General features: G+C 31.7%; 1 protein-coding gene and 1 long non-coding RNA gene across 2 annotated transcripts in view; both read right to left on the bottom strand.

Annotated features, from left to right (window-relative positions):
- Positions 1-22,391, bottom strand: part of LOC127739451 (RNA polymerase II-associated factor 1 homolog) — a 28,227-nt gene extending 5,836 nt beyond the window's left edge. Inside the window, exons 1-9 of the mRNA XM_052251235.1 lie at positions 22,271-22,391; positions 10,266-10,358; positions 9,244-9,365; positions 4,840-4,906; positions 3,866-3,967; positions 3,035-3,140; positions 1,887-1,955; positions 1,519-1,622; positions 240-356 (exon numbers count right to left, since the gene is read on the bottom strand). Of these exons, the coding sequence (XP_052107195.1) occupies positions 240-356; positions 1,519-1,622; positions 1,887-1,955; positions 3,035-3,140; positions 3,866-3,967; positions 4,840-4,906; positions 9,244-9,365; positions 10,266-10,358; positions 22,271-22,335 (845 nt within the window). The 5' untranslated portion in view covers positions 22,336-22,391. The remainder of the gene's footprint in view (positions 1-239; positions 357-1,518; positions 1,623-1,886; positions 1,956-3,034; positions 3,141-3,865; positions 3,968-4,839; positions 4,907-9,243; positions 9,366-10,265; positions 10,359-22,270) is intronic.
- Positions 12,780-15,246, bottom strand: LOC127698212 (uncharacterized). Its single transcript, XR_007980753.1, has 2 exons — positions 14,800-15,246; positions 12,780-13,744 (listed from the first exon to the last, which is right to left on the bottom strand). It is a non-coding gene; the product is annotated as an uncharacterized LOC127698212 (long non-coding RNA).
- Positions 22,392-25,966: the final 3,575 nt, after the last annotated feature.

The raw sequence follows: 25,966 nt of genomic DNA, 5'->3' as shown, positions 1-25,966 counted from the left end.
AACTTTTACGTTTAAATATTGCAAGTATTGTTTACTAAAATGATTTGTGAACAACTTTTATGTTTGAAGAATTAGCATTTCAATTTTGTTTAAAACCTTTACTTTTTTTAAATTTTTATCATTTATAAAAAAAAACTTTAAAAAATACAAACCCTAGCTAAAGTACATCAGTTGGCAAGATTTAGTGCACTATAAATTTTCTAAAGACAAATCCTATTTATAAATGAAACTATACTTACTCTTCATCAGGAACATAATCTACTTGTTCTTCGGCATCTCTCTTCCTTTTACCCAGTGTTTCTTCATTGGGAAGGAAGTAAGCTACAAACTGTTCCCCACTTTCATCTACAGCACCTCTACAATTACAATTATAATTAAATTCAGACATAGTTGAACCAATCATTTCAAGAGTCTTCTATTCTAATGGTCACAAAAAATAAAAACTTAAACAATGAAGACTATCCGAATATTTGAAACCTTCTGTTTTCAAAAATAAATTAATACATTCTGCCTAGGAAATCACTGTAGTTCTGTTAGAGAGAGAGATGTTATTATCACATGGAATCAATGTTGTTTTCAAAGGTGCTAAAATTTAATCAATTTGTAAACCAATAAAATAGAAAAAAAGATATGTGATCCAATGATGAATGTTAGGCATACATGCAATTTTCCGATTGGGAGATAAGAATTCACTTTTTAGAGTGTCACTCAGTCATGTTGGTATATTTGTAGACCTTATCCTGCTCATCATTTTTCCTTTTTAAAGTTTCTATCAATCTATAATGATCGTAAATATTTCTAATGAAAGAGTTTTCCTTAGTTGTACATGATACAAGGCATTCTTAAACACAAAATGATTTTCTGACCTAAGAGTTTTGACAATCTGTTATTTTAGGAAGACATGGGTGCTTCTTTGACAGGTATCTTCGATGGTTAGAAAAGCCTTTCCACTTTAAGTTTGATAAAATTAAACAATTGTGGCCCTTAGAAGCTGTGAATATCCAAAATTGAAAACCCGTTAAAATTTATTTCCTTAAGACAGAATTCTCAATGAACTATCCTGTTAGGGTTGAAAATTTGGGATATTCACCTTTTCTACGGGCCATACCAGTAATTGTATGTTGCACAAACATTATCACGTCTTTTATCTGTTTAACTGGTTTACAAGTAAGGAAACCCTCTACTACATTTTAGCAAAATACAATTTATTTAAGGAGTGATTGTAATATTTTTTCGGTCAATGAAGAAATAACCTCAAAAATGTGATGCACACTGAATAACCCCCGTAGGTTGTTATTTAAAAGTGTGCACCACATTTTTTAGGTTATTTCGAATAGACAGAAAAAAATATTGCAGTCTTTCCTTATAATTCAATTCTAGTTTTTTAGGAGTTCCATTTTTCAATTCAGTTTTTCAATTCCGTTTTTAAGGAGTAAATCATGAAAAAAAGTTGATGACGTTATATTTCAATTGAAAATATAAGTACTGCTGAATTCAATGATAATTCATTTTACGCACCTGATCATAGCCTGGCTCATTTCTTCCATGGCATTAGGTGCTAATCTTCCTTTAGGAGCAGGATCGGAATCAAATATCACTTGAGCAAATGGATGTTTCCATAACTGAAATAACAATATTACATTTAAATTGCTTTCAATGAAGATATTATATTGTGCTGTGCATATTTGTTTAATGAATATTCTATAAGCTGTATTGCTTACAAATAAAGTTTTTATAATTATCATCCATGGTTGAGGTAGTAGAAAAAGAAAACGTATTTCAGTATAATTTAACAGCTCAATACAGTTATTAGGGTATTATCATCTTTTTTTGTTCAGTTTTGCTTAATAAAGTTTTATAATGGCAATAGTGAGATTATTACATACATCGAAATCAGGAAATATAGGTAAAATTTCCAATGGTTTAACTCCTGGTTTACTGTAATGTTTGGTGATCTACAAAATAACAAAATAAAAGTACATTAAGTTAAAGTACTTGTGATGTTTCATGATCTACAAATAAATGTATAATAAGTTAAAAGTACATGTGTTCTTAAAAATTATTATATTACAGCCACTTAAAATCAGTAAAGTCAAACATGGCAAAATTTCAAACTTCAAACATTTTTTTCTATTGACTCAAAAATGAGCATGCAAACAAAACAGTTGTGAACATTTAAAAAAAAGATGAACAGTAGTATCTGTTCAATGTTTAACAAAGTCAATTAGGCTAAAAACATGTAAAAACTCCAAGTCTTGCAACATCATATCTATTTAATTGGTTACAAAATTAAATTAATATTGGGACATTGTACATACAATTTTTTGTATGCATCAAGTTTAAAATCTTTTTGACATAGACAAGATATAAGGCAATAAATGGAGAATGTGTCCATGGGACACAGATGATGCACCTACTTGCATATAACGTTATAAAAGGGCATAACTCTAGAATGGTAAAAGTGACGCCACCCAAATTCGAACTTGATCTGTGTTTTGTGGTAATAAGCATTGTGCATTGTGTATAAGTTTCATAACATTTGGTTGAGGCAAACTAAAGTTAGAGAACTGAAACTAATTTTGGGATGTACATATGGATGGGCAAGGGTAACACTTAATGCCCCCCTTCTCTACTTCCATCTGGTAATTTTTTTTAAAAAGCTTGATAACCAGAGAATAAATTCTAAGTGGCCTAAGAGAAAAAAGTTATTCTGGATGTTAAAAAGTTAAATTATAAAAACACAACCTGTTTGAATTAGATAAGAATGAAAGATAAAATGCAACGAAATAGTGGCTACATATGTCTAATATACAAAATATTGCCTTGATGTCTTTTGAATATGTGTGTGTTTGGGCTCCTGTCTCATTGATGAATATACCCATCTTTCCTTTTATTAATAGCTATGTCTGTAGACTTGTTCATATACCATAGAATAGAGGACTCATTATAACAAGGATTTAAAGTGTATCTGTGACAAGATGTATCTAAACCACTGATACTCTTAACTGAATTTTGAGCATTTCAAACTACATACTGGTTCTTTAGCACCCTCAAATGTTTTCTCAATAGCCTCAATTTGACTCTCTCTGTCTTTGTAAACATCTTCATCCTTCATAATCTGTTTTATTTTAAATCCAACTCTGCAATTTTATAATATAGAATTTATAAAAATCTGCTACCTATTGTGCATATTTAAGCTCATTGCTACTATCAGATACAACATGTCAATGTGATATTTCTGTTATTTACCTTAATGTAAAGAGATAGTTTTCTTCTACAAAACAATACTTCCAGTAAATCATTCTTATAATTATTATAACTTATTCCATGCCCTTTCTATCATAATATCCTACTAAAACAATTTATGAAATCTGCATTTTTTACCTTCTAAATGCACCTACAAACTGGTACATATTATTAGTTTTAAATCTTTCCTAGCCATCTTCATCAATAACTTATATTATATTATTGGGTTACTGTCTCATTGAAGTACACCCCACATCTTCTTTTAATCATATCCAGTTGTCCATTACAATGGTATGTTATTACTCAACTGGTATCAATTTTGCCTAAATTGACCTTTAATAGGCTTGAATCTCTTAAGGCAGAATAAGTTATTCTAAAACAATTCCATCATTTAAGTGTTTGTTGAGATGACTATCTATAGCACACAGGGGAGAGTTTGGGGGACTATGTATGGCAACTCATGCTTTGTAGGAAGATTTCAGCTAATTAGGCTTATATTTGCATATTTTCACTCAGAGTGTATATACTATATCAACTGATACTTTAAAATATTTTACAGATTTTATAGCCTATCAAACCCTGCACTTCCTACAACTATTATTAACATTATATATTTTACCTTCTTTCTGAATCTCCAGTTTTCTGTGTGAATCTGTTATATTCTGTGGAGATGTATTCTGTTTTTCTCAACCAGGATACATTCATGTTATGGTGTCTTGATCTGTGGATTATTTAATTAGAGTAACACATTGTAATAAAATCATCACAATCATGACAATTTAAGAAAATATAATGTCCATGTTATCATGTATTATATTTATTTCAAGACTCTTGTTACATTCTAAATGTAAACCTTTAAAACTTTACCAAGAAAGTTATTACTAAATAAATGGGGAATGTGTCCATGGGACACAGATGATGCCCCCACTTGCATTTAATGTTATAAAGGGACATAACTCAAAAACTGTAAAAGTGACGCTACCCAAATTTGTACTTGATCTGAGTTTTGTGGTAATAAGCATTGTGTATAAGTTTCATAACATTTGGTTGAGGCAAACTAAAGTAAGAGAACAGAAACGAAAAATTCAGCAATTTTTCCATTTGTAAAGGGGCATAACTCTAGAACGGTAAAAGTGACGCCACCAAAATTCAAACTTGATCTTTATTTTGTGGTAATAAGCATTGTGTATAAGTTTCATAACATTTGGTTGAGGCTAACTTAAATTAGAGAACGGAAACAAAAAATTCAGCAATTTTTCCATTTGAAAGGGGCATAACTCTAGAACGGTTAAAGTGACACCACCAAAATTCAAACTTGATCTGTGTTTTGTGGTAATAAGAATTGTGTATAAGTTTCATAACATTCGGCTGAGGCAAACTAAAGTTAGAGAACGGAAACAAACTTTGTGACGTACGTACGTACGTACAGACAAGGGTAAAACTTAATGAATAAAAAAATATCTTATGATAAAATATTTTACTGTTGTTAAAAATCTTATAGAAGTAAGACTTATGATTTACTATGTTATAAACCATGGTGTAAACTGAACCTTTGACTTTGATAGACAGATGGCCAAACATTTTAATAGATACCGTTTAGAATCTGAATGTGAACTGTGATCTTCCTCCAGCAGACGTTCATCTTCTGGATCTGGATAGGCTGAAGGAGAAAACATTCAAATATTTCGAATAGCTGTTATCATGCAATTTTATACCATCGTTTTGATTTTTATATTGTTTGTTGCCTGTTAACAACATATCCTGCTTTTTTTTTTTTTATTTTATATTGTTTGTTGCCTGTTAACAACATGAATATTCTGCTTTTTCTTTTCTATATTGATTTTTGTTAGTTCAGAGACTTCATTTATTGTTTGAGTGATTTTTATATTCTGTTTGCTGTAAACTAACACAATACTTTTGTTCTTTGAGTGATTTTTATATTTTGTTTGCTGTAAACTAACACAATGCTTTCGTTCTTTGAGTGATTTTTCTATTTTGTTTGCTGTAAACTAACACAATGCTTTCATTCTTTGCTTGAATTTTACATTGTTTGTTGTCATTTGTTCGCTCACAGATATACTATTTCCAACAATTTTTTACAGTAGTCATTTTTTCGCAGAATAGTAAGGCAAAATAATAATAAGTCTTGTTTCTGAATTTTAAATTAAATAAAATGCTTCGCTGGGGCGCAGCTTGATACGACCGCAGAGGTCGAACCCTGAACAGTTGGGGCAAGTATGGACACAACATTCAAGCTTGATACAGCTCTGAATTTGGATTGTTATTAAATATTTGACACTGCATAGGTTTCTGACACAGAAAGAATGTGGTCTAAGAACTTGAATTTTTTTAATTTACCTATTATGGTCCAATGTCCAAAATCAAAATACATGGTTAGATTCAGCATATCAAAGAACCCCATATTTTCAATTTTTGTTGAAATCAAACAAAGTTTAATTTTGGACCCCAACTTGGACAAACTTGAAAACTGGGCCCATAATCAAAAATCTAAACACATGTTTAGATTCAGCATATCAAAGAACCCCAATAATTCAATTTTTGCTAAAATCAAACTAAGTTTAATTTTGGACCCTTTGGACCTTAATGTAGACCAATTTAAAAAACGGGACTTAAAATTAAAAATCTAAATACACGGTTAGATTTGGAATATCAAAGAACCCCAATAATTCAATTTTTGATGAAATCAAACAAAGTTTAACTTTGGACCCTTTTGACCTCAATATGAACCAATTTGATAGCGGGGCCCACAAATAAAAAATCTAAATTCATGGTTAGATTCAGCATATCAAAGAACCCCATATATTCAATTTTTGTTGAAATCAAACAAAGTTTAAATACTGGACCCTATCTTGGACCAACTTGAAAACTGGGCCCATAATCAAAAATCTAGATTAAGCATATCAAAGAACCCCAAGAATTCAATTTTTGTTAAAATCAAACTAAGTTTAATTTTGGACCCTTTGGACCTCAATGAAGACCAATTTAAATAAAATGCTCCGCAGGGCGCAGCTTGATACGACTGCAGAGGTCGAACCCTGAACAGTTGGGGCAAGTATGGACACAACATTCAAGCTTGATACAGCTTTGCATTTGGATTGTGATTAATATTTGACACAGCATAGGTTTCTGACACAGAATTAATGTGGTCTAAGAACTTAAAAATTTTAAATTGGACATTCACCTATTATGGTCCAATATCCAAAATCTAAATACATGGTTAGATTCAGCATATCAAAGAACCCCAAGAATTCAATTTTTGATGAAATCAAACAAAGTTTAATTTTGGACCCTTTTGACCTCAATGTGGACAAAGTTGATAACGGGGCCCAAAAATCAAAAATCTAAATACATGGTTAGATTCAGCATATCAAAGAACTCCATATATTCAATTTTTGTTGAAATCAAACAAAGTTTAATTTTGGACCCCGATTTGGACCAACTTGAAAACTGGGCCCATAATCAAAAATCTAAATACATGTTTAGATTCAGCATATCAAAGAACCCTAAGAATTCAATTTTTGTTAAAATCAAACTAAGTTTAATTTTGGACATTTTGGACCTTAATGTAGACCAATTTCAAAACGGAACCAAAAATTAAGAATCTAAATACACGGTTAGATTCGGCATATCAAAGAACCCCAAGAATTCAATTTTTGATGAAATCAAACAAAGTTTAATTTTGGACCCTTTTGACCTCAATGTGGACAAAGTTGATAACGGGGCCCAAAAATCAAAAATCTAAATACATGGTTAGATTCAGCATATCAAAGAACTCCATATATTCAATTTTTGTTGAAATCAAACAAAGTTTAATTTTGGACCCCGATTTGGACCAACTTGAAAACTGGGCCCATAATCAAAAATCTAAATACATGTTTAGATTCAGCATATCAAAGAACCCTAAGAATTCAATTTTTGTTGAAATCAAACAAAGTTTAATTTTGGACCCTTTGGACCTCAATGTGGACCAATTTAAAAACGGGGCCCAAAATCCAAAAACTAAATACATGGTTAGATTCAGCATATTAAAGAACCCCAAGAATTCAAGAATAAAACCCCATTGAAATTGGTCAAGAAATAAGCAATTTATACAAAGTATCTTCTTTTGTACAATACTGTGCAATTAAATATTTCTTGCTATTGCGCAATACTGTACAATTGACAATTTCTTGCTATTGCGAAATATTGTGCTATTGGATATTTCTTGCTATTGTGCAATACTGTGCAATTGAATATTTCTTGCTATTGCGCAATACTGTGCAATTGAAGATTTCTTGCTATTGTGCAATACTGTGCAATTGAAAATTTCTTGCTATTGCACAATACTTATTATATAATAATTTTCACATCCTGTTTGGTGTGTATCTCCTACCATATCATTATTATTTGCTTTTAAATATAAATCAGAAATAACCAACTTAAAATGGAAAATTTTAAAAGAAACAAAAAATGAAAAAAAGAAAAAAAATGAAAAAAAAATAAATCCCCCCCCAAAATTTTTTGAACCCCCATTATGATTCATCACCCCCAAACTCAATCCCAGCCTTCCCTTTGTGGTATGGTACCTTGCAGTACAATTTCAGAGAGATCCATACACTTGAACACAAGTTATTGTCTGGAAACTAGAAAAAAATGTGTTTTTTGGCCCCTTTTTGGCCCCAAATTCCTAAACTTTTAGGGCAATTACCCCCAAACTCAAACCCAGCTTTCCCTTTGTGATATGGAACCTTGAAGTACAATTTCAGAAAGATCCATACACTTACACACAAGTTATTGTCATGAAACTAGAAAAATGCTTGTTTTTTGCTCCTTTTTTGGCCCCTAATTCCTAAAATTTGGAGGCAATTACCCCCAAAATCAATCCCAGCATTCCTTTAGTGATATGGAACCTTGTGGTACAATGTCAGAGAGATCCATACACTAACACACAAGTTATGTCTGGAAGTTACAAAAATGCTTATTTTTGGCCCCTTTTTGGCCCCTAATTCCTTTACTGTTATTACCATAACCCCCAAAATCAATCCCAACCTTCCTTTTGTGGTATTGAACCTTGTGGTAAAATTTCATAAAGATCCATTCACTTAAACTAAAGTTAGAGTGCGAAAACCAATGTGTCTTCGGACGACGCCGGACGACGACGACGCCGGACGACGACGACGCCAACGTCATACCAATATACGACCACAAAAATTTTTTTGCGGTCGTATAAAAAATTGAGAAAGATTGGTTATTAGGACTATATGCTCAATTTTCAATTTGAACTGATGCAGCATAGATGTGAAATAAAAGGAGATGTTAGGTATACATCAATTAGAGATCATTAGAATGCCACCCTTTGACAAAATTAACCAAAAGACATCTAGAGGACAAAAACCACCTTCAACATTAGACATATGTCAATGTGTATAGTAGTGAATATAATGGAATTATGAAGAATGGATTCAAAGTTCATTCTTTCAAATGCATTTCTATTGTCCTTGACTATCATGGTTAATCAAGTTAATAAAAAAAAGGCAAAACACAATGTGTTGTCATTGAACTTCAAAAAATCAGGTAAAAAATTAATCACAAAAAATCCATGTTTAGACAGTTGGATGTTATATATTTTTTTATATAATAGGCAATACATGTATAATAGAAATGAGCTGAGGGTTATGATAAAGTTGTAAGTCAGGTTACCAGAAACATTAGATTATTTCTAAACATAACTATAGTTTAATATGACTTGTTACGTATTCTTGCTTCTACATACAAATGTAATGTACATTTCTGAATTAATCCCCCACCAAAAGCCATATCCTAGATATTCCATACTCTGGAAATATAGCTTTCGTTTTAATAATTTTTTACAGGACATCTCAATTTAATGAATCTCAAAATAGTTTTTTTTTTAAAACCTGTCGCACATGTTTGCTTCTAATCATAATTTACTCTAACTTTAAATCAATAAAATATCAATAAATACCGATGACTGACCATTAGGGTCTATTTGGTAAGTATCAGGATTGATAAGATCTATCGTCACACCAAGGTCATGTTCTGTAAGTAGTTCATATTTGTACGCTCTCTCAAGTGATGTTGCTTTATATTCTATAAATCTGAAAGTCATAAATTTTGACATACTGAAACTGTGGTATGTATGTATATCACAAAAAAATCTTACGTCTAAAATTAATTGTAAGTTATACTGAAACATTCATGACTTACCCGTATTTTTTCTCATAAGATTTTTTGTGTGAAATGAGTTACATATGCTCAGGAATTTATAACCTTTTCTGTTGGTTAAACGTCTTATCTACATTGATTCATATAAGTCCTTCTTATCATGATCAGCCTGTAGAATGTAACATAAATATGTTTGCTCATTGTATTTCTTACAATTGGAGTTTGGTAAAAAGGTCTGTAAATCTCTTCAATCTTCCATCTATGGTCCTTTTATTAAAATTAACTAGTCAAAGACCTTAGACTTGCATCTATTTTAGCCCCTGTATGCCTTGAATTTTTTTAATCTATAACAAGTTAGGTCTAGCTTAGTTGGATTTATTCATATTTTTTTAACAATTATGATAAGAAGTTTTCTTTTTAAGAAACATCTTTCACCTCAGTGTTATTTCCAGAAAATAAACCATTATAATTTTAACATCAACATGCATGACTCTTACAAAATGTATATATGACAGAAAATAAATGACTTATAACCTATAGAAAGGTGGACTCTAAAGGATGTTATATTATCTGTCCACATTACTAACATGATTAAATCAGTGATCAACTGAACATGCTTAACTGATTTATTGGTTAAAAAATGTTCCTGCATGTCATATGAGTTCTGTAAAACAGTGATATTTCTAATTCCATGGTGCTATATGAAAATACTAGGGAGAATAAATTATGAACATTAATATTTTAAATTGAATAATCAGATAAACAAAATCTTCATCTCCAATTAATTAGGCTATGAACTTCATTTTATATGCATAATATTTGTATGTACTTACCTATTTGACTCAAAAGGATATGTGATGAATTTAGGATCAAATGGTATGTCTGGCAATGTATTGTTATATTTAACTCTTGCAACTAGATCCGACCTGGAAAAAAAAGTCAACAAATTCAATTCCTATTTCAAGCATAAGATACCATTTTCTTCCAAAGTACACATGTAATTTTATCAGCACATTTTAAGGGTGATCTGTGTTTTTTTAAATCCCTTTTATAATCCCCTCAACTGAAACTAGAAATTACAACTTATATTTATACAAATAGGAAGATGATTGTTATATAGTGCTGTAGGCCTAAAAAAGAACTGGTCCGAGGTGAGGCATTTGGCAAAATTTTCACTGAATAGACATAAAACATGTACATGTAGGACTTGATAAGAGATTCTGAGGGCAGCCAAATCAGAAAATCACTCTGGACACAGAATTCCAAAAGGTATCAGTTTGCAGGAATATAAGATTATTTTAAATCTAAACACTTAATCATGTTAATTGATGATTGTGTTTGATCTAGTGGTTTAAGAGGAGAAGATATCATTGTGTGTTTTTTTTTTATACAAAATTATATTAACAAATTTGATAATTAAGGTTGCATCGAGTGAACCAACACTTTCTAACGGTACAGGCTGGTAGAGAGTAATCAGGATGGATACCTGGAGGTATGCTGCGGTTGCACAAATTTGATAATTGTTCAATACGTCACCTAATCAATATGCTTTGCTGTTGAAACAAATTATAAGTCATGAAAGATGGCTTATTCTTAATTAATATTGATTTACTCATATGGTCTTTGCATCTGAAATAAGCACATTTATTCTAAAACCAGTTGTTGGCATGATACAGGTTATGTTCTTTTCATATAATTTATGATGGCATGATACTTAATTCCTAACCGGAGGGATTGTTGTTGATTTTCATATGACAAAGACATACATGTAATCTTTTGATCAGTTTAATTGAGGTCTGAAGCTGCCAATATAAAAAAAAAAATAAGGAGATGTGGTATGATTTCCAATGAGACAACTATCCACCAGAGTTCAAATGAAGTGGATGTAATCAATTATAGGCAACCAGACGGCCTTCAACAATGACAAAAACCCATACAGATAGCTGCTATAATAGGCTGACATGAAAAATATGAAACAATTCAATTGAGAAAACTAACGGCCTAATTCATAACAAAACAATTTATGAAAAACAAATATGACAGACATGAACCAACAAAAAACCACTGAACTACAGGCTCCTAACTTGGGACAGGCACATAAAGAATGTGGCGGGATTAAACATGTTTGTGAGCGCTCAACCCTCCCCCTTACCTGGGACAGTGGTGTAACAGCACAACATAAGAACAAACTATATCAGTTGAAAAGGGCTTAAGTTAACTCATCAGATCGATACAAAGCAGAAAGCTCAGTTACTACTAGTAGTCATTTGTTAATTTATGTTGATCATTGTCATTTTGCTTAGTTTCTTCTGTAACCTATTCTAACATTGGACTCAGACATCTTCATGTTCTTTTAAACTGAGTTTTACTGTGGGTATTGCTGTTTTTTTATTCCACATTGGCGGGAGGGTTGAGATCTCACAAAACATGTTTAACCCTGCCATTTTTTCACCTGTCCTACGTAAGGAATCTCTAGCCTTTGTTCATGTTGTTATTCTTATGTGCTTTTTAAATTTTGGTTTAGGCCAACTAAAATTAATTAGCAGATTTTCATCCAGATTTTTTTTTAAAATGGGGTGGGTGGGAGGATCTGATTTTTTATTTTCTCCTAAACCCTTTTGTGATGTGTTGCTCATATACAAGGGTAATTTAACTTATATCATGTATATATAAGGAATTCTACATTATTTTCCAAATTAATATTTCTGATTGGCAACCACTGTTCTACATGTAATTGCCGCTTTAAGAAACCTATTTTTAGTACATGTAAATTGCAATAAAATGCTCCGCTGGGCGCAGCTTGATACGACCGCAGAGGTCGAACCCTGAACAGTTGGGGCAAGTATGGACACAAACATTCAAGCTTGATACAGCTCTGAATTTGGATTGTGATTAAATATTTGACACAGCATAGGTTTCTGACACAGAATGAATGTGGTCTAAGAACTTAAAAATTTTTAATTTACCTATTATGGTCCAATATCCAAAATCTAAATACATGGTTAGATTCAGCACATCAAAGAATCCAAAGAATTCAATTTTAGATGAAATCAAACAAAGTTTAATTTTGGACCCTTTTGACCTCAATGTGGACCAATTTGATAACGGGGCCCAAAAATCAAAATACATGGTTAGATTCAGCATATCAAAGAACCCCATATATTCAATTTTTGTTGAAATCAAACAAAGTTTAATTTTATACCCCAATTTGGACCAACCTGAAAACTTGGCCCATAATCAAAAATCTTAACACATGTTTAGATTCAGCATATCAAAGAACCCCAAGAATTCAATTTTATTTAAAATCAAACTAAGTTTAATTTTGGACTCTTTGGACCTTAATGTAGACCAATTTTAAATAAAATGCTTCGCTGGGCGCAGCTTGATACGACCGCAGAGGTCGAACCCTGAACAGTTGGGGCAAGTATGGACACAACATTCAAGCTTGATACAGCTCTGAATTTGGATTGTGATTAAATATTTGACACAGCATAGGTTTCTGATACAGAAAGAATGTGGTCTAAGAACTTCAATTTTTTTAATTTACCTATTATGGACCAATGTCCAAAATCAAAATACATGGTTAGATTCAGCATATCAAAGAACCCCATATATTCAATTTTTGTTGAAATCAAACAAAGTTTAATTTTGGACCCCAACTTGGACAAACTTGAAAACTGGTCCTATAATCAAAAATCTAAACACATGTTTAGATTCAGCATATCAAAGTACCCCAAGAATTCAATTTTTGTTAAAATCAAACAAAATTTAATTTTGGACCCTTTGGACCTTTATGTAGACCAATTTAAAAAATGGGACCCAAAATTAAAAATCTAAAAACACGGTTAGATTTGGCATATCAAAGAACCCCAATAATTCAATTTTTGATGAAATCAAACAAAGTCTAATTTTGGACCCTTTTGACCTCAATATGAACCAATTTGATAGCGGGCCCACAAATAAAAAATCTAAATACATGGTAAGATTCAGCATATCAAAGAACCCCATATATTCAATTTTTGTTGAAATCAAACAAAGTTTAATTTTGGACCCCAATTTGGACCAACTTGAAAACTGGGCCAAAAATCTAAAATCTAAATACATGTTAAGATTCAGCATATCAAAGATCCCCATATATTCAATTTTTGTTGAAATCAAACAAAGTTTAATTTTGGACCCCAACTTGGACCAACTTGAAAACTGGGCCCATAATCAAAAATCTAAACACATGTTTAGATTCAGCATATCAAAGAACCCCAAGAATTCAATTTTTGTTAAAATCAAACTAAGTTTAATTTTGGACCCTTTGGACCTTAATGTAGACCGATTTAAAAAATGGGACCCAAAATTAAAAATCTAAAAACACGGTTAGATTTGGCATATCAAAGAACCCCAATAATTCAATTTTTTGGGAAATCAAACAAAGTCTAATTTTGGACCCTTTTGACCTCAATATGAACCAATTTGATAGCGGGCCCACAAATAAAAAATCTAAATACATGGTAAGATTCAGCATATCAAATAACCCCATATATTCAATTTTTGTTGAAATCAAACAAAGTTTAATTTTGGACCCCAATTTGGACCAACTTGAAAACTGGGCCAAAAATCTAAAATCTAAATACATGTTAAGATTCAGCATATCAAAGAACCCCATATATTCAATTTTTGTTGAAATCAAACAAAGTTTAATTTGACCCCAACTTGGACCAACTTGAAAACTGGGCCAAAAATCAAAAATCTAACCACATGTTTAGATTCAGCATATCAAAGAACCCCAAGAATTCAATTTTTGTTAAAATCAAACTAAGTTAAATTTTGGACCCTTTGGACCTTAATGTAGACTAATTTAAAACAACAAGACCCAAAATTAAAAATCTAAATACACGGCTAGATTTGGCATATCAAAGAACCCCAATAATTCAATTTTTGATGAAATCAAACAAAGTTTAATTTTGGACCCTTTTGACCTCAATATGGACCAATTTGATAGCGGGGTCCACAAATAAAAAATCTAAATAGATGTTTAGATTCAACATATCAAAGAACCCAATATATTCAATTTTTGTTGAAATCAAACAAAGTTTAATTTTGGACCCCAATATGGACCAACTTGAAAACTGGGCCAAAAATCAAAAATCTAAATACATGTTTAGATTCAGCATATCAAAGAACCCCATATATTCAATTTTTGTTAAAATCAAACAAAGTTTAATTTTGGACCCTTTGGACCTTAATGTAGACCAATTTGAAAACTGGACCCAAAATTAAAAATATAAATACACGGTTAGATTCGGTATAACAAAGTACCCCAAGAATTCAATTTTTGTTAAAATCAAACTAAGTTAAATTTTGGACCCTTTGGACCTTAATGTAGACCAATTTAAAAAATGGGACCCAAAATTAAAAATCTAAAAACACGGTTAGATTTGGCATATCAAAGAACCCCAATAATTCAATTTTTGTTGAAATCAAACAAAGTTTAATTTTGGACCCCAATTTGGACCAACTTGAAAACTGGGCCAAAAATCTAAAATCTAAATACATGTTTAGATTCAGCATATCAAAGAACCCCATATATTCAATTTTTGTTGAAATCAAACAAAGTTTAATTTTGGACCCCAACTTGGACCAACTTGAAAACTGGGCCAAAAATCTAAAATCTAAATACATGTTTAGATTCAGCATATCAAAGAACCCCATATACTCAATTTTTGTTAAAATCAAACAAAGTTTAATTTTGGACCCTTTGGACCTTAATGTAGACCAATTTGAAAACTGGACCCAAAATTAAAAATCTAAATACACGGTTAGAATATGCATAACAAATAAATAAATGTGGTCAAAGATCTTACAAATGTAATGCGCCATACTGTGCAATTAAAGATTACTTCTTGAAATTTTTCAATATTTGAAATTTGAAAAAAAAATAATATTTGAAGAATAATTCTTTTTAATTTTTGAAATCTGAAATTGACCCCCCACAATTTCTTTTTACCCCCCCCCCCCCCTTTTTTTCCCCAAAAAAATTCTTTCCCTCAAGATATGGTCATAATCTCAATTCAAATTTCCAATGGAGTTTGCAACCATAATTACCCATTTAAATTTACCATAGTGCTAACTTAATCTATTTTATAATAGAATTTAAAATATAGTGTCAAATCTTTCATATGGATTTTTTTGTAAAAAAAAAAAGATGCAACATTTGCAGATATTTTTACTGGTCTTCCTTTATAAATATGCATTTCTTTAAACATAATTTAAAAGCAGTGTAAGGGAAGTAACCAAAACGTTGTATTTGGATTACCTCCCTTACACTGTTTTAAATTATCTTTATTGTTCATTAACCATTACTTTATACATAATTTAAAAGCAGTGTAAGTGAGATAATTTCAATGATGTATTTGATTTATCTCCCTTACACTGCTTTAAATTATGTTTTGTACTAAAGTATTTGTCCATTAACCAGGACAACCTTGTTTTTCACCCTTTTTTGCCCCTAATTCTTAAACGGTTTGAGCCATAACCCCTCAAAGCAAATCCTAACCATCCCTTTGTGGTATGGAAACTTGTAGTATAATTTCAGAGAGATCCATACACCATTCCACAGTTATTGTCTGGAAACTAGAAAATGCTTATTTTTGGCCCCTTTTTGGCCCCTAATTCCTTAACTGTTGGTACCATAACCCCCAAAATCAATCCCCACCTTCCTTTTGTGGTATTGAACCTTATGGTAAAATTTCATAGAGATCCATTCACTTAAACTAAAGTTAGAGTGCGAAAACTAATGCGTCTTCGGACGACGACGCCGGACGACGACGACGACAACGACGACATAGACGACGCCAACGTCAAACCAATATACTACCACAAAAATTTTTTTGCGGTCGTATAAAAACGGGACCCAAAATTAAAAATCTAAATACAGGGTTAGATTTGGCATATCATAAAACCCCAATAATTCAATTTTTGATGAAATCAAACAAAGTTTAATTTTGGACCCTTTTGACCTCAATATGAACCAATTTGATAGCGGGGCCCACAAATAAAAAATCTAAATACATGGTTAGATTCAGCATATCAAAGAACCCCATATATTCAATTTTTGTTGAAATCAAACAAAGTTTAATTTTGGACCCAAATTTGGACCAACTTGAAAACTGGGCCCAAAATCAAAAATCTAAATACATGTTCATGTTTAGATTCAGCATATCAAAGAACCCCATATATTCATATATCCTTTGGACCTTAATGTAGACCAATTTGAAAACTGGACCCAAAATTAAAAAAATTTAAATACACGGTTAGATTCGGCATATATATATAACAATAAATAAATGTGGTCAAAGATTTTACAAATCTAATGTGCCATTCTGTGCAATTAAAGATAACTTCTTGAAATTTTTCAATATTTGAAATTTGAAAATAAAATAATATTTGAAGAATAATTCTTTTTAATTTCTGAAATCTTAAATGAAAAAAGTTTACCCCCCACAATTTCTTTTTACCACACCCGCCCTCCCTTTTTCCCCAAAAAAAATCTTTCCCTCAAGATATGGTCATAATCGCAATTCAAATTTCCAATTACCCATTTAAATTTACCATAGTGCTAACTTTATCTATTTTATAATAGAATTTAAAATATGGTGTCAAATCTTTCATATGGATTTTTTTGTAAAAAAAAAAAGATGCAACATTTTCAGATATTTTTACTGGTCTTCCTTTATAAATATGCATTTCTTTAAACATAATTTAAAAGCAGTGTAAGGGAAGTAATCAAAACATTGTATTTGGACTACCTCCCTTACACTATTTTAAATTGTCTTAATTGTTCATTAACCATTACTTTATACATAATTTAAAAGTAGTGTAAGGGAGGTAATTCAAATATTGTATTTGATTTATCTCCCTTACACTGCTTTAAATCATGTTTTGTACTAAAGTATTTGTTCATTAACCAGGAAAACTTTGTTTTTTCCCCCTTTTTTGCCCCTAATTCCTAAGCGGTTTGAGCGATAACCCCCCAAAGCAAATCCTAACCATCCCTTTGTGGTATGGAAACTTGTGGTATAATTTCAGAGAGATCCATACACTAACACACAAGTTATTGTCTGGAAACTAGAAAATGCTTATTTTTGGCCCCTTTTTGGCCCCTAATTCCTTAACTGTTGGTACCATAACCCCCAAAATCAATCCCAACCTTCCTTTTGTGTAATTGAACCTTATGGTAAAATTTCATAGAGATCCATTCACTTAAACTAAAGTTAGAGTGCGAAAACCAATGTGTCTTCGGACGACGATGACAACTACGCCAATGTCATTCCAAATATACGACGCCAAATTTTTTTTGCTGTGTATAAAAATGTTGAGAAATGTTCTCTTTTAGACTACATAGGTCAAATTTATTTTGCTTTCTAAGCTATGATTTTTAGTGCCCATAAAATGAAGCATATATGCATTGGTACGCAACACAAATATTATGAGTACAGAGTGAAATAAAAACTCAAACTGTGTTGAAAATACTATGGTTGATGCTTTAAAGATTCTTATGTAAGATGCAAATAAAATTACAATGTAAAACATGAACTGAACCAAAAAAAAGTTGTTGTTTAATGACTCTATTGAGGGGCTGGGGACAGAGGGTGTTTGCTGTTAGTCAACAAAAAACGACAGCCTTGGGGTAAATCTAAGGGCTTGCTATAATACATTTTGTACGTTGGCCGACTCTTTGTACTCAATTTACGGTCATAAATCACACAAGTTCTTGCTTGTGTCAACTTCTTTATTCCAGTCATGTTTTTGTACCAATGTGTTCCACAATTCTTGCGCTTTGGATATCATTCACAGTCCAAATTTCCTGACACAAAGTCATTGTATAAATAAAATAAAATGCTCTGCTGGGGTGCAGCTTGATATGACCGCAGAGGTTGAAACCCTGAACAGTTGAGGCAAGTATGGACACAACATTTAAGCTTGATACAGCTCTGAATTTGGATTGTGATTAAATATTTGACACAGCATAGGTTTCTGACATAGAATGAATGTGGTCTAAGAACTTAAAAATTTTTAATTCACCTATTCAAACCATATCATTATTATTTGCTTTTATATATAAATCAGAAATAACCAATTTAAAATGGAAAATTTTAAAGAAAAAAAAAGGAAAAAAAATCCCCCCCCCAAATTTTTTGAACCCCCTTATGATTCATCAATCCAAAACTCAATCCCAGCCTTCCCTTTGTGGTATGGTACCTTGCAGTACAATTTCAGAGAGATCCATACACTTGAACACAAGTTATTGTCTGGAAGCTAGAAAAATGCTTGTTTTTTGGCCCCTTTTTGGCCCCAAATTCCTAAACGTTTTGGGCAATTACCCCCAAACTCAAACCCAGCTTTCCCTTTGTGATATGGAACCTTGTAGTACAATTTCATAAAGATCCATACACTTACACACAAGTTATTGTCCTGAAACTAGAATAATGCTTGTTTTTTGCCCCTTTTTGGCCCCTAAATCCTTAAATTTTGAGGCAATTACCCCCAAAATCAATCCCAGCCTTCCCTTAGTGGTATGGTACCTTGCAGTACAATTTCAGAGAGATCCATACACTTGAACACAAGTTATTGTCTGGAAACTAGAAAAATGCTTATTTTTGGCCCCTTTTTGGCCCCTTTTTCCAAAACGTTTTGGGCAAATACCTCTAAACTCAATTCCAGCTTTCCCTTTGTGATATGGAACCTTGTAGTACAATTTCAGAAAGATCCATACACTTACACACAAGTTATTGTCATGAAACTAGAAAAATGCTTGTTTTTTGCCCCTTTTTTTGCCCCTAATTCCTAAAATTTTGAGGCAATTACCCCAAAAATCAATCCCAGCATTCCCTTTGTGATATGACACTAACACACAAGTTATGTCTGGAAGTTACAAAAATGCTTATTTTTGGCCCCTAATTCCTTAACTGTTGGTACCATAACCCCCAAAATCAATCCCAACCTTCCTTTTGTGGTATTGAACCTTATGGTAAAATTTCATAGAGATCCATTCACTTAAACTAAAGTTTAAAGTGCGAAAACCAATGTGTCTTCGGACGATGACTTTGACGACGACGCCAACGTCATACCAATATATATACGACCGCAAAATTTTTTTGCGGTCGTATAAAAATTCGTAGGGGTTCCATGGAACCCAGTGTCTCGCCTACTTTTGCTGTTAGTTGCAGGCTCAACAAAAATGGGGAAAAAATTATTAAAAATTTTCTCTAGATACTATCTTTTGATTGGAAGAAGCTTCTATCCAAGTTTGGTAAAAATCCAGGATGGTTTATGAATCTAATAAATGCTTTAAAATCTTTTAACTGCAAACTGTATGTAATGTTAACTGGAAGAATAACTAAGTCCATTTATAAGTAATATATGGAAAAACAGGAAATTTTTTTTATGAAATTTCCTTCTAGATACTGGTTTTTGATAATAAACAAGCTTCTGTGCAAGTTTAGTTCAAATCCAAGATAGTTTAAGAAAGTTATTAAAATTTTAAAAACTTTAACCACAGAGTGAATGTAATCATTTGGTAATGTTAACTGGCAGAAAAAGTAAGTCCATTTATAAGTAAAATACGGATAAAAACGATTTTTTTTTTCCAAAATTTACTTCTGGATACTATCTTATGATCATAAACAAGCTTCTGTCCAAGTTTGGTAGAAATCCAGGATAGTTTAAGAAAGTTATTAAAATTTTAAGAACTTTAACCACAGAGTGAATGTAATGTTAACTGGCAGAAAAACTAAGTCAATTTATAAGTAAAATACGGATAAAAGGATTTTTTTTTTTACAAAATTTACTTCTGGATACTATCTTATGATCATAAACAAGCTTCTGTCCAAGTTTGGTAGAAATCCAGGATAGTTTAAGAAAGTTATCAAAATTTTAAGAACTTTAACCACAGAGTGAATATTTGTGGACGCCGCCGCCAATGACAGAATGTAGGATCGCTATGTCTCGCTTTTGCGACAAAAGTCGCAGTCTCGACAAAAATCCATGGTTTTCTAATCACTGAAATTTGTGACATACAGCTATTAATAGTGTTCTTGGACACCGCCTTTTACTCGTAACCCTAATATTTCATGCCCTTCTAGTAATCAATCTCTATTCTCGGAAGATAATGTTGTCATCATTGAGCAGAATATGTTGACTTAAATTACTCGAAGAAACATGAAACCGAAATTTGAAACAGGGATCTTTGAATGAAACGGAATTATCAGCAATTACTGGCAACAGAAATGAACAAAATCAGGAAATCGTAAATTTTTCAAAATGAAAAAAATCAGGGCAGGACAATTTCAGAAAATTGATGAAAAATCTCAATTTAATTCAAATTGGCTTTATTCTCATGTTTCTAAGTTTAGTGTGGCATCCATTTCGCTGAACTAGTATTACACATTATTGTTTAGGGGCTAGCTGAAGCCTGCTACCGGGTGCAGAATTTACTCCCTGTGTTGAAGAACCATTGGTGGCCTTAGGCTGTTTTCTGCTCTTTGGTCGGGTTGTTGGGTATCAGGTCCGTTCGCACCCAATACACGTTCGCACCCTACACGTTCACATCCCACATGTTCGCCCCCTAGGTCCGTTCGCACCCTACACGTTCGCCCCCAATTTTTATTCAAATTCACGTTGAATTATTAGATATTTTTGTATATGTATATACCAAAAGAAATATATTTTCCTGAATAAAAATTGGGGAATTATTATATGAATGTTTTTTTTTTTATCAATTTGATGATTAATTAATAAATGGTAATTATGTACAAATGTATGATTACTGCTAATTGGTATTTACACAGCTAAATTTGGTATTATTGTTGTGTGTTTAAAAATCATGATTGTTGTTTTAACTTGCTTTGATGTAAATACTGCATGTATTTAGCTTGGTATGAGTAAAACATTGAAGATTTTAAAAGAAAAACACGAAAGATAATTGATTTTAACAGCTTGGCTCCTTTGATCTCACTTTATTTTGAAACAAAGAAATTTTTTTTTTATCACAACACTAACCGAAACATAATTAAGATTTATTCAGCACAAAAAAAAACCAACGTGAGAATCTCACTTTATCTTGAAACAATGAAAAAATTAATTTATAGCAATACACTAACCAAAAGATGATTAAGATTTATTCAACACAAAAAAACAAATGTTATGAGAATCTCACTTTATTTAGAAACAATGAAATTTTTTTTTATAGCAATACACTAACCAAAACATGATTAAGATTTATTCAACACAAAAAAATGTTGTCAGAATCTCACTTTATTTTGAAACAATGAAAAAAAAAAAATTTACAGCAATACACTTACCAAAACTCAATTACAAAATTATTAAACACAAAACCAATAAAAAGGGTGCGTACCTGTAGGGTGCAAACGGACTTTGGGTGCGCATGTGTAGGGTGCAAAGTGAAAAGGGGCGAACGTGAATGGGCGCGAACATGTTTTTGGGCGACCGGACCCGGTTGTGGGTTGTTGTCTCTTTGACACATTCCCCGTTTCCATTCTCTATTCTATTTAAATCAACTGAATGTGACACTTTACTTTTAGTAAATTTGTACATTGTATCATGTGTACTCATATTTATGTTGAGATGGCATGATTTCAAATAATCTATCTCAGACACCTGTTAAAATAACAACAAAAAATCAAGTATATAAAAAAGTGAAACATTCAAACAAGTAAAAAAAAAACTTGCAAAAATAAAAATAAACGTAGGGAACTGATCGAGTAGCTCCTGCCTCTTATTAATTTTACTGTCAGTAAAGTCTTCAGAAAACGATAACGTTTATTACCTCTTCTCTCCACCCCGTTTTCTATCTCGATCTTCTCTACTCCCTGACTGAATAGTGGGAGGCATTTTAGTACTTTTTTATCACTCGCATGTCTTTGAGTCTGGAAAAGGAAGTTGACAAAGTAATTTTGAGTTTCAGCATAAAATTATATAAAGCATATTCCTCCAGATATTACAAGTTACACAATTAACTAAAAAAGTGTTAACTAGATCATTTTTTTCATATTCTATTGAATAAAAATACTGTGTCATCATTATAAAGTATTTTTTCTTTTTTATTCTGGTGTATATCATAAATAATCTTATAACCGAAAAGTTAAAGAATAAGTTTAAACCACGAAGTACGATAATAAATAAACACGAATCAGTCTTTTAGTTTAAACTTGGACATACTATATTGACAGTATGCTATTCCCACGCTTAAAAAGGGACAGCCAAATATGACAAGCCGTTTTACTGTTTATTCTAACTTCAAGATATCTAATAAACTTTATAAGATATCTCATAAACTTTATAAGATATCTCATTTAGTTTATAAGATATCTTATATAGTTCATAAGAGATCTTATATAGTTTGTAAGATATCTCATAAAATTTATAAGAAGTCTCATATAATTTTCTTTATAATATATCTTATAAATTATATGAGATATCTTATAAATTATATAAGATATCTTAAAAACTATATAAAATATCTTATAAACTATATGAGATATCTTATGAACTATATGAGATATCTTATAAAGTATGTAAGATATCTTATATAAAAAAATATTTATAAGATATCTTATAAAGTATATGATATATCTTATATAAAAAATATTTATAAGATATCTTATAAACTTTAGAAGATATCTTATAAAGTATGAAGATATCTTATAAACTATATGAGATATCTTATATATTATATGAGATATCTTGAAGTTAGAATAAATAGTAAAACGGCTTGCCATAGCCTAAAAGCATATTCAATACTAAATACGACAACACAACAGTGCAAGAAAGTGTACAAACATGGGATACAAATAACAACTTATCATGCCAGTGCAGTGCATGCATATAGTGCTTAATGATGCGTGCTTTATTATTTTCTATTTTGTTTGACTGCTTGATTTGTATAGCTTTTTTTTTAGTTGCTATTATCTGCTGTGTTTAATATTATGGCTTATGCTATGTTTTACGATATATACTTTATATTGCACATTTCCTAAAACTTGAAATGACCAAGGATTTGTATAGTTCAAGGATTTGTATAGGTAGATCTAACTATACAAATCCTTGAAATGACTTAAACAGTGAATTCAATTTTTATATGTCATCTATATTATCTTACCATGTACTGTATGTTTAAAATTATGGTGTTTCATGACCATATAAGTGTGTATATTTTTTGTTATTCAGTGGATTTGAAAAGCTCACTACTGAGCTTGTGTTTATGTCGTTTATTGAATATCGACTTAAAATAAAACTTTGAATTGAATTTAAAATTGAATTGGATTGTACAAGACAGATAAATAGGCACGAGGAAGTTGTTTTGAAAAGTAAAAAATTGCAATACAGATATGGTAACTATATAGAACAATTTCGAGTTTTTTGCTATGAATGAGTTATACTAATTGACTCGAGGTCAATCCCCATGATGGGCTATGTCACAGATTTTTCTTAAAATTTTGCATACCCCTTTGGATCGTTAAACTTTAACTGAAAATAGAAAAAAAATAATGCATTTATCTATTTTTCTGAAATATTACTGATTGAATTCTTTCAAAATAGGTTAACATTTGTATCGAAAGCACATAAAATCGGGGATAAACGTTCTTAAATTTGTCTTAAAATCCTAAAATTTCCAGTTTTTTAATACATAGATTTTTTCTTAAAAAACTATATGTTGTTGGTACATAAACTTCCTTTTTGATGATGTTAAATAATAATAAGGTCTCCGACTTCGTTTTAACGGTATACATCAATCAAAGTGATGTACTAGGTGAAAAAATACCGCACTAAACGTCGAAATAAAGGTAACGTCATCGCGTTGTAGGCCGTATAAAACGTCGATTTTATTACGTGTTTCACTACTGACCAACAAGGCAACAGATTGGTTAATACACCAGAAACGAAGTCAGTGACCATATGATTTTTTGATATTATTAAAACGGAAATTTATGTACATTTACTGTTCCTTGACCTTAAGTAGCGAAAAGTGATACTAAGATTGCATGATTTTGGCCTTTCCATTTCTGAACCCTACAATTTTTTTTTTACTTGATCTTGTTTGGGGGTGTATTTGCTACCACTTGTTTTTAACTCTATTTATCTACTCAATCAATTGTTTACAAATAGTTCTATACTGTTAACTCAATCAATTATATTACTTCGATTTACTAGGAGCACGCGATCGTTTCATTCGATCGTATTCAATCGTGGCACAGTTGATCAACTCAATCGGTTCTACTACTTTATTTATTTTAGGGGCACGATCGCATCAATCGATATGATCGCACCACAATTGATCAACTCAATTTATTCTATTACTTTCTGGTTTGAAAATGAAATGGAATGAAATGGTTAAGTCTTTTTTTGTTTGTTTCTGTATTGATTTGAAGAGTTGGATGAATGGAATAGCCTTTCATATTATATTGAACAGTTAATTGCATCGACAGCTGATGTTCAATTTTTTTCTCTAATGTGTCGATTGTAATGATCGTGTCTTCTATATTATTGAAGAGTTGATTGAATCGACAGCCGATATTCAATCGCGATCAATCGTGCCTTCCATATTAGTGAAGAGTTGATTGAATCGACAACCGATTTTCAATCGTGATCGATCGTGCCTTCCATATTAGTTAGGAGTTGATTGAATCGACAGCATATGCTCAATAGAGATCGATCATGCCTTCCATATTATTTTTTGAAGAGTTGATTGAATCGACAACTGATGTTGAATCGTGATTGCTCTTATCGAACGTTACGATCGCGCCTTCCATATTATTTTGAAGAGTTGATAGAATCGACAGCTGATGCTCAATTATAATCAATAGACCACTTTCGAGTTATGTCCTTCACCGGAAAAATGCGGCAATTATGAGCGCCTTTATGACGTCATTTACCAGATAGAGGGGATCGCCCGTATCCCAGCACTATCAACGTTTATCAAACGTCTTAGTCATCGTCATTGTGCAGGATAAACTAGAAATAATGTTTGTTCCGTAGGTACTTAATCACAATTTCCCAATGACAGCAGTGCTGATTGTCAATGATATTCACTAAAACCAAAGTTTTTGACGGAAATGCAACGAACTCGAAAGTTGTCTATTGTGTCTCGTAGACAACTTTCGAGTTCGATGCATTTCCGTCAAAAACTCTGGTTTTAGTGAACATCATTCGTGCGTTTAGGGCATCGTCACTTCCGTTCCAATGTTGAGCGAGTGGTTGGAAAACTATAATGTTATCATGTATTGCACGAATTATTCGGCAAATTAAATTCTCATAATTGACATTCAGCACTGCTGTCATTAGTGAATTGTGATTAAGTACTTACAAAACAAACGTTATTTCTAGTTTATCCTGCACAATGACGATCACTAAGACGCTTGATGAACGTTAATAGTGCAGGGATACAGGCGATCCCCTCTATCTGGTAAATGACGTCATTAAGGCGCGCATAATTGACGATTTTTTTTCCGGTGAAGGATGAACT

Source organism: Mytilus californianus, unplaced genomic scaffold (assembly GCF_021869535.1).
Source record: "Mytilus californianus isolate M0D057914Y unplaced genomic scaffold, xbMytCali1.0.p SCAF_4, whole genome shotgun sequence".
NCBI lineage: Eukaryota > Metazoa > Mollusca > Bivalvia > Mytilida > Mytilidae > Mytilus > Mytilus californianus.
Note: the sequence above shows the minus strand (reverse complement) of the source record. Positions and strands in the feature narration are given on the sequence as shown.